This window comes from Musa acuminata, chromosome BXJ3-6, assembly GCF_036884655.1.
Source record: "Musa acuminata AAA Group cultivar baxijiao chromosome BXJ3-6, Cavendish_Baxijiao_AAA, whole genome shotgun sequence".
Classification (NCBI taxonomy): domain Eukaryota; kingdom Viridiplantae; phylum Streptophyta; class Magnoliopsida; order Zingiberales; family Musaceae; genus Musa; species Musa acuminata.
In genome coordinates, this window is record NC_088354.1 from 41629102 (window position 1) to 41639450 (window position 10349).

Consider the following 10349-nt stretch of genomic DNA (forward strand, 5'->3'; position numbering starts at 1 on the left):
TATCAACGTAGATGAAATTAAAATGGTTGCAGAGTGAGATTCTTATTAATTGTATAAAAGTCTTCCAAGCACAAGAATTCAGATTACAACTGATGGAAATTCAAAATTGGTCGGAGTCTAAGCATCCGGCAAGCTTAGTGTTTAATTTGAAGCCCCCAGTTTGAGCTGCACCAATCCGCATCAGGTGAAATGGATCCCAGTGGCTCAGGGACGACGTGATTAGGTGGTCTCGTTTTGACCGCAGAGTGAAGAGTAAGCAGCAGCCGTGCCTTCTCCTTCCCAGCCAATCGACACACGCATCTAAAGCTCACCACTGAAGAGTCAATCAAGATCTCCATTGTGTGGCCTCAATTCGCCCCTCCAAATCCAAGCCTCAGCAGCGCACACCCCGCAACCGTTCTTCTTCCCGCATCTCGAGGTCTCCTCCCTTGCGTGCGTGCGCGCGTCCATGGCTGCCTCGCTGACGGCCGCGGGGTGCAGAGCCCTCCCTTCCTCCTTCCATGGAAGCTGGACCAGCTCCTTCGCGGGTGAAGACCGCGCAGCGTTGGCCAGGCACGTCACCGTGGTCTTGGTTCGAGCTGCTCGGCCGCGGCGGTCATCTCCTAGGATGGGCAACGTGAACGAAGGCAAAGGCCTCTTCGCGCCGGTCGTCGTGCTGGTTCGCAACATCATCGGTCGCAAGCGATTCAATCAGCTCAGGGGGAAGGCTATCGCTCTCCATTCACAGGTCGGTGTGGATCTCCTCCTCTTCCTCATAGTGATGGCTTTTACTGATGGCTTTGTCGTTACACGCTCAGGTGATCACAGAGTTCTGCAGGACTATAGGTGCTGATGGTAAACAGAGGCAAGGTTTGATCCGATTGGCCAAAAAGAACGGGGAGAAGCTTGGATTCCTGGCATGAGAGGTCATTCGATGCTTGTGGAAGAGGATATCCCTCATGAATGAGAACGTAAGAAAGTCGTAGCACCTGTGTATCTTTATGCATCATAAGGTTGATTTGCTTCCTTCTCGGGGTGATCTGGCATCTTGTTCTATGTGGCTGCTTTTTCTCTTACATGGTAAAGAGATTTTTGGTTAACTGATTTGATAGTAAAAGTTATTTGATAGAATTTTATAGTAAAAGTTATTTTGGTTTAACTGATTTTTCTTTTGTTGTGATTGTGGTTTCAATAAAATGCTACAGATTATACGAAGTTCTGTCTAAATAAACTATGATGCTTCTTTTGGATAGAAAATCATTTATGTTTCGCACGCAATGTAATGACTATAGCATAAAATAACAAATATCATTTATCTTAGCACTCTTTAAGACCCCATTACATAAGGTCATGGATGGTACTTCACTCGCCCTTTGTATTGTCATATAATCAAAATCGATCTATTTTGGTATTTTATAGTGAGCTAAGATGCACTGCAAAACATAAGTTAGTCATCATAAGAGTATCTTGAAAGTTTGAGCCATACATGACTAATCAATTTACTTATGAGATAGATTTGTCAATATAAAATATAGAATTAGGAAAGAACCTCCTCCAACAAACATAATTAATTACACTCCTCGAGTAACACAACTAAGAAATTGAGTCTTTATCCCTCCAACCCAGTTTTCATGGAAGATAGATATAACTCTTCAGTGCCATTGATGAGCTCAGAGAGCTCCAGGGATACTCTCTTGGCTTCTCAAAGGGCATCAAGTGTGAGAAGATAAAAGGGGAAATAGTTGATATCCATCTCATAAACGTCCAAGGTACTGTGTGAAAAATACAGCAATGAGAGGATGCATTCTAACCTATTCGTAGAAATTGTTTGCCAAACTTGTGGGTAAGGATGGAAAGCTGTCATGAGATGTCTGAAGTGGGTAGACCTCGAGCTACTACTCCACACAACAAGAGATGGTCATGGAGGAAACCATCATCAAAGTTCTGAGAGTAACTCCATGGATCATAAGCAAAACTTGTCGACTTGTGCCACAACGGCGTTGTCATGCCCCTCAACTCCGACCTCAACTTCCAAAATACTTGCTTCATCGACCTCCAACACTCCATGGACACCCTCAACTTGAATCTTAAGCAAATTCCTCACCTTACTCCTTCAATGCCACATGCTCGCGAGCTTATTATTTATAACCAGCGTCAAGCATCACTGTTCCATCACTAGCGTTGCCTTTGTCATGCTGACGAGTTCCCATTCCTTTCCATCTCGCAAATGGATTCGTTATCCAAAAGCCTCCATCGAGAGTGAACAATTTTGATTGGCCTTCACGCCTCAAAAGCATCGGCGAGCTTTCGGTGGCCATCCGACATCCATTCCCTACGTGGCATTTCCAGGGGCTGAAGAGGCAGTGGCATCTTTACCTGTCAGCAAAGGTAAAATTCTCACAAAAGTGACGTCTGAATGATCATAATCCGAGTAAGATCGTACTCTGTAGGAGTCGAAGCACTTTTTTTAAGATGACTTCTGACACAGAACAACTATCCTCAGTAGCTTCCTCACAGGACCATGCATCAGCTCAAAACGTGAAATAGCTGTTGTTGACACTATGGCTGCTCTGATCCATATTATTTGACCAGTGAAGACATGACTCAATTCTAAGAACTTTCAATCAATAGTTAAATTCCTTTCTAACTAAGCAATAATTTAAAGCTTCAACAAATGCATGCAGTGGAATAGATTATTTTCCACGCTCGGTTCTCCGCACCAAATTGATAATGGAGCAATTTTAGTATGAAATCAAAAAATGATGAGTGTAAGTCGAATGGGTAAGGATTCATACACATTAATCTGTTCCTACAACTATTAGAGTATGACCGACACAGTCAAATCGGTTTTAGTTTGACAGTAGTAGATGAAAACATTTATAAGTATTTTAATTCCTTTAGTTTAGTTGGATGAATCAAAAGGAACATACGAAGAGGCTATTTAATATAATATTAGTTTTGGTAATTATTGATTAGACTTTGCATGTCTGTTGTTTGTAAACGAATATCAAGTTTATTTGACTTTAAAGAACTTATCACAGCTCCACAACTATTACCTTCATTAAGAAATAATCAAGTGGTATCTTCATTTTTTTTACCTGAACGTATTGCATGTGAGATGTGACTTAGAGTATTAAGGGTATATTTTCAAACATATTTGAAATATAAGGGTTCTATGCATCGATGTTTAGTAATTTTTTTTTTCAATTCATGCTATATTGAAAATACTTAAATGATGATGCATTTAGTATTTAACACTTGTAAGATGTTAATATAATTTTTTAAATTCTAAAGTATCTTATATCTAAAAATATAAGATTGCTAAAATGATTTAGTAAGAAACCAATATAATTTATATTTTCTATAAGATAATATTTTATTTTATTTAAAAAATAGTTTATATAATTATATTTTTATTTATTATATATATGAGCCATTTGAATTTTTTGTAAGATTTATTTTATTTATTTACTTATTATTTTAAATGAAAATATGTGTTCACTTTTGAATAAACATTAAAAATATCATAAGGATATATTTATTATAAAATATTCAATAGACTTTTGAAATATAATTTTATCAAACAAAACTTATGTCAATGCATATCTAAAATATAATTTTTATATAATGTTTATCAAACATTTAAAGTATTCTACAATTATACATTCATCACTTAGACTTTTTTTTTTTTTGACTACACATTAGAGATGAGAATGTGGTTCTTAAATCTTTTTTCATCTTGAGTAGGTGCATCACGTGTAAACGAGGTTCTTTAATTTTATCCTGAACAAATGCATTAAAAAAAGGTGATATTTTCTTTAATATGAAGACGTGTTAGCTGCATTGGGCATGTTGTTTCTTTCGACGGATACATCACATGCAAAGGAAACTATTCGAGCGTATAGAGATTTGACTTACATTTATAAATTGGTTTTCACATGTTGACTTAACTAAAAATACATTGGATTGACTTAATATTGGTGAACGCATCGCTTCCAAGACAGACATTTTAGGGATGTATTATCTTTCATCTTTTTTTTAATACTATATTTATAAATTCATCTATTTCTTTTTTATTTTGTTTCGACATATGACTCAAGTTGAATGTGATTCTATTTGAATTGCGTCGAGGCCGTGGTTCCACCCGGCCACATTAACTCCATATGGGTTCACCCATAATAGGATTGAGCTTCGTTTAGGTTCGTCGAACCCGCTTCCCCTGCAACAAACCCTTCCAAAAGCTCCGTCGGTGTGACAAGCACACTTTAAAGACCACAGCTCGCCTCTTCCGCGTCATTCACTAATCGCCTCTTCCGCTACCAATGCCCATTCTCTCTGCTCTCTAGGGCTTCTCCCAAACTCTCCGCCTTCGATCGTTTACTCATCGCTTGAACCATCATTTTGGAATCGTGGCGGACGACCATGCCACGATGGAAGACGACGAGATCACCCAGGAGGATGCCTAGGCTGTCATCAACGCCTACTTCAAGGAGAACTGCCTCATGCGCCACCAGCTCAACTCCTTCAATGAGTTCATCATGAACACCATGCAAGAGATCGTGGACGAGTCCACCAACATCGAGATATGCCCCGAGCACCAGCACCACCCTGGCCGTCAGCCCGATTGTGACTAGGTCCCCCTCTCTTTTCCTCGTTGATTTGACTTATTATCGTGATATCTATCAACTTGATTTAAATGATCTTTTCCTTCAAATTTGTTCATGGAAAGACTTATTGTATCTTTACAATAGGTAAAAAGTCAAGCATGACTCTTTTTTTTTTTCTGGTTTAATATTGATTTTTCATTATAAATAGGTTTCTTCAACTTATGCTATCACAACATTTCTACTTCTTCTACTTTATATGACATGAGAGCTATGTACCTTTAGCTGCCAATCCTAGTGTCTACCTTTTGACTTTAAATCAAAGAAAAAACCAATTTGTTTGGTTTTCAAATAGTACTCTGTATTATGACAAATTTCAAGAACAATCATACCGGAAAAAATACATTGATTATATTTATTTTATTTTTATTGATTTGATGGTTAGCTTTCTACCTGTACAATGTTAGCCAAAATTTTCAACAATTTATACCCACACGAGTGAAGTGGTTGCCTCTAGCCTTTTCTTTTTATAACACTTTAGCTGTAAATTAGATCAAAGCCCAATTAAATTAAGTCAAAGTTCTTATAATTACTTTTGGTATGCAAGCTTAGGTACATATATTACCAGCTTGATTTTAGACTATATAACTACAAAAGAAATTTTTATGATATGAAGAGTAGATATTCTGTTAACTAGATTAGGCTTGCTCTTATTCCTGCCAATATAGTTTTGGAAAAGAATAGATAGATCTTTCTTCTTGAGGAATCATAACTAGAACTATGCTAACTATTTCTTTTCTTGAGGATGGAGACTATGTTTCAAGTGATCGTCCTTATGGTGTAACACTAGAAAGTACTTTGAGTATATCCCGTGGCTTTAGCACAAAATTTCATAATCGTGATACTTCAGCAAGTTTACTAAGGTCAGATGTGAGGTCAGATCATGCAAATATGCAACTAAGAGCAAGTAATGGAGATGGTGTCCGACTTAGTGTGAAGGGGAAGCATTTTCTTGGGGTGATGAATCTGGTGAGCAACCAGTGTCACATCCCAGATTTATAAAAAGAATGATAAATTAGTGTTTTATTATCCATAATTTACATAATAAACTTTCTCTTTTATTTTGTTTGAATTCAAATCCTTATCTTTACAATAGTAAATATTCTATTAAAAAAATATCACATCTTCTTAGTTGAGTTATAAGTCTCTTCCACCCAAGCTTCAAATCTATTACAAGATAGTAGATTACTCTGAAAATAAATATAAGACAAAACATATCAGCAACCACATTTGATAGGAACATCAGAAAAATCATAAAAATAATCTTAAATATTTATAAAATATAAATAAATATCAATACTTCAATAAGAAATGATAATATATCGATTCATCATAAAACTTATGCACTAGAAAAACGATGATAATTTCTCAAATAATAAACAAAATCATGTATCAGCCACATACAACACGTACATAATAACTAGATAACAAAGGCATACATCGCACTCGATGGTGCACTCTCCCAATAATGGATGGAGAGGAATATTTCACGGGATGGATTCCTCCCAACAGCAGATGAAGATAATCCATATCGCACTCCCAACAGCGGATGGAGTGGTATCCCTCACTCGCCTAAGTGGGGACACGTTCGTTCCAACAATGGATGGAGGAGCCGTCTAACCATCACGTCTGACGGTCCGCTAATCCCCGAAAGGAATCGACATACCTGCCCTCGGTGGGGATATATAAACATCCATAATCATTCATTTACACTTATCCATTCACTCACACAGGCATTAAGAAATCAATATGATTAAACATTATGAGATATCATACATGATGTAAATCTACTAAACTATATTCATTGGTGGCTCCACACTATGATGAGCCAATAGCTCCTTTCACAAGTTTCACAAGTTGCACTCACAAGTTTCACAAGTTGCACTTACAAGTTGCACTATGATGAGCCAATAGCTCTTTAGATAAAACCTTTAAATTAATCAAATCATAAAGGCATGAAACATCAATCTCTCAATAGTCCTCAATCAACCAAAACCCTAATTGGAATAACTCAATTAACTTAAATCAAACTCAATTCAATTATGATATAACGAAACTAACCTCAAATCCTTATAGAACTAGTTTGGAATCACCCTAGGCTGGTCTAATCTAAATTTGATTGATCTCAATTAGATCAAGTAGGTTTGAACTAGTCAAGTTAGTTTAGAACCACCCTAAACTGACTTTAACCGATCAAACCTATCTGATTTAGTCAATTAATAGGCTCAAACTAATAGAGGGAGAGGAAATTGGACTATGTCGTATAATGCTAGCCCAAATCGAACCAACCCACATAAGTCTTAAATGGGTCACATACGCTACATATGCCTGTTCCAAGTAATAGGTTGAGTTAAAGTACAATTGACAAGATAGAGGAGCAACGATATGTCTAATGTCAATCGCATAGTTGGGCAGGCTTAACTTCATGAACTAAGCTAAGCCTTATTTATAAGTTGAGCTGAGCCTTACCACTGAACTAGGCCATGCTTGGCTCGTGAGTTGGTCGTACTTCGACATATGAGTTGGGATCATATCTGACCACATAGACCTAATTAAACTCATCTTAAAATAATTAAAGAATGACTCAAATCCATTAATTAAAACTTTAAATTCATGATCTTAAATTTAAAACTAATTACATTATATAAATTCACACATACTTCTTAAAAACATAGATATATCTAATTAAATAAATTAAAACTATTATGATAATCCAAAAATAAGAATTTTAATAAATAAATCAATATTAAAATTTACTTAAGCTTCAGATATCAATATAAATCCAATAAGCATTCTAACATCATAAAATAATTATCATTATTTACTAATCATGAAATTTCAAAAATTAAAACATCATATCATAAAATTATAACAATCTCAACATTAAGATTTCAAAATATAAATCGAAGCTAGTTAAGAAAAGAAATAATCCTATCTCTCCTCGACTATCTTTTCTTCAATATCATCTCCTCGGAAAGTCTTTTCCTCAATCGTCCCATTGTTAGGCTTGGTGAGAAATGAGGGAGGAGTAGTCCCCTTTATATAAGAGAAGATGAGATCTTCCCAAAAGGTAAGTAATAATTTAATTCTTAGTTTTAATTTATTTATATTTTTCTTTCACATATAAAGAGAGAAATATAATATTCATTTCTTATAATTTACACACAAAAATGGAATGTAAACTATTTACTTCCTAAAAATCAAATCACTCATTAGGAAATAAATCAATTAATAATTTAATTGATTAGTAGAATTCTTAACTTATCCACGTGATTAAGGAAATCAAATTTAATCATTTCCTTAACTAAAGTACACAAACATAAAAATTAATAATAAAAAAATACATCATTTATAATAATTATTTTATGTTAACCAAGAAATTATCAGTTATTACAACTAGACCATGGAAATGACAAAGATGTAAGTTGGCCCCGTCTTGTTGAGTCATTGGTACTATGAAATATGGATTATGTTGCATGTGGTGAGTATCATACTTGTGCTATATCCACCGTCGGTGACTTGTTTACATAGGGAGATGACACCCATAATACTGCACTTCTTGGTCATGGCAATGATGACATCCACTGGATACCGAAAAAGGTTTCTAGCCCTCTAGAAGGACTTCAAGTTCTGTCTATTGCATATGGTACATGGCATTAACTACTCCGTATGTACTATTGCATGCAGAGTGTGGCATACTACAGCCATCATAGAGGTAATGGGGTAGACTAGTGTCAATGTCATATCCCACAAATTATTTACTTGGGGTGATGGTGACAAATATCGTCTAAGTCATGGTGATAAGGAAGCACGTTTGGTCCCTACTTGTGTTCCTTCACTTATTGACTATAACTTTCATTAGCTGGCTTGTGGGCATAACATAACTATTGGCCTCACCACTTCTGGTCATGTTTTCACACTGGCAGTACATCTCATGGTCAGCTTGGAAACCCATAATCCGATGGCAGGGTTCCTTGCTTAGTACAAGAAAGACCGGTTGGTGAATTAGTTGAAGAGATTGCTTGTGGAGCTTACCATGTTGCAGTACTAACATCACGTAGTGAAGTATACACATGGGGCAAAGGTTCTAATGGCTGACTGGGACATGGCGATATTGAAGATCGGAAAACACCTACCCTTGTTGAAGCTCTTAAAGATAGGCATGTGAAAAGTATATCATGTGGTTCAAATTTTACAGCTTGCATTTGTATCCATAAATCGATATCTGGTGCTGATCAGTCACTTTGCTCAGGTTGTCGATAAGCATTTGGTTTTACTAGAAAGAGACACACCGACTAAGACATGGTGATACTGAAGATCGAAAAACACCTATAATTGTCGACAAGCATTTGTTTTTATTAGAAAGAGACACAAATGCTATAATTGTGGATTGGTACATTGCCATGCTTGTAGTTCCAAAAAAGTGTTGAAAGCTGCATTGGCGCCAACTCCAGGCAAACCACATCGTGTATGTGATTCTTGCTATTCAAAACTTAAAGCTGCTGAAGCTGGTGCTTCCTTGATTGGTAATAAGAAGAATGTAATTCGTCGTCGATCCATTGATATCAGGGAAAAGTCAGACCGAGGGGATATAAGACCTTCAAAATTCCTATTATCATCTAATATAGAACCACTCAAATATGTTGAAGCTAAATCAATGAAAACTGAAACTAAATCAGATGCTTTCTCAATATTGAGAGCTCCACAAGTTCCCTCGCTATTATAGCTGAAAGATCTCTCTTTTACTAGCTCACTGAGCGCACTTCAAACCACTTTAAAACCAATTGTAACATGGCACCTCCACCTCCCGTAAATTCCAAGCCTACATCACCCTACTCAAGAAAGCCAAGCCCTCCACGCACTGCAACTCTAGTATTCTCCAAAAACATTATTGATAGCCTCACAAGGTCTAATAAACTACTAAACCAGGACCTCCAAAAGTTGCAAGCCCAGGTATGCTGCAAAAGCTTTTAATTAGTATGAAGATGTCATTTCATTTTTGTTCTTTGCAACCTTAAGAACATCTCTCTGCCCTTTTCCAGGTCAAAAATTTGAAAAAAAAGATGTGAAGCACAAGAACTTGCCTTGCAGAATACAGAAAAGAAAGCTCAAGACAAATCTGCCAAATTCAATGCTGCAGTGGAAGTAATCAAGTCTCTTGATTCTCAGGAACCCTTGTAAATAAAAATACATAATATTTTTTGTAAAGATGAATATATGTACACCATTCTTTCTATAACCTAAACTCTTTAGAAAGTTGCAAATGTTCCAATGTTTTCATTGTTATCGCTATCTCATGGTATAATTCACGGTATTGGATGCAAATTCACTTTCATATTCTCTTGTTATCGGCAGTCAATTCTTAGTAGGCCTTTTGATGATTGTAATTTTCTGGTTACCTAATTGTTGAACAAAGACCATTAAGAAGTCTGAATTCACATTTGTAAAAATGACTAATTTTATTATCGACATATTATGTCATGGTTAACTAATAAAACACTTATCAAGACTTCTCAGAAAAGTTGTTTATTAAAATGCCCTTTGTTTGCACTTATCTATAGCTTCTGAATCAGCATTACATCTAGATGTATCTCTCCTCTTTGAATCGAGGATATAGCAATTTCCCTTGGATTTATCAATCTAAGTAGGAGACAATATATCCTAACATTATTAATCATTTTTTGATTCAAGGGGTCATTCCATCTT

The 10349-nt window shown here is 36.1% G+C and overlaps 1 protein-coding gene and 1 pseudogene across 1 annotated transcript; both read left to right on the forward strand.

Annotated features, from left to right (window-relative positions):
• Nucleotides 1–306: 306 nt before the first annotated feature.
• On the forward strand, nt 307–1138 carry LOC103989933 (protein PROTON GRADIENT REGULATION 5, chloroplastic). Its single transcript, XM_009408892.3, has 2 exons — nt 307–727; nt 798–1138. The coding sequence occupies exons 1-2, from the start codon at nt 449–451 to the stop codon at nt 900–902; spliced, it is 384 nt and encodes a 127-aa protein (XP_009407167.1). The 5' UTR covers nt 307–448; the 3' UTR covers nt 903–1138.
• A 4225-nt stretch (nt 1139–5363) lies between these two features.
• LOC135641486 (PH, RCC1 and FYVE domains-containing protein 1-like) lies at nt 5364–9824 on the forward strand (annotated as a pseudogene).
• Nucleotides 9825–10349: the final 525 nt, after the last annotated feature.

Bases quoted from the DNA above. Each gene is read 5' to 3' on its own strand.
- LOC103989933 (XM_009408892.3), top strand. From the start codon at position 449: ATGGCTGCCTCGCTGACGGCCGCGGGGTGCAGAGCCCTCCCTTCCTCC. The intron at 728-797 runs GTCGGTGTGGAT...TTACACGCTCAG, and splicing joins CTATCGCTCTCCATTCACAG to GTGATCACAGAGTTCTGCAG.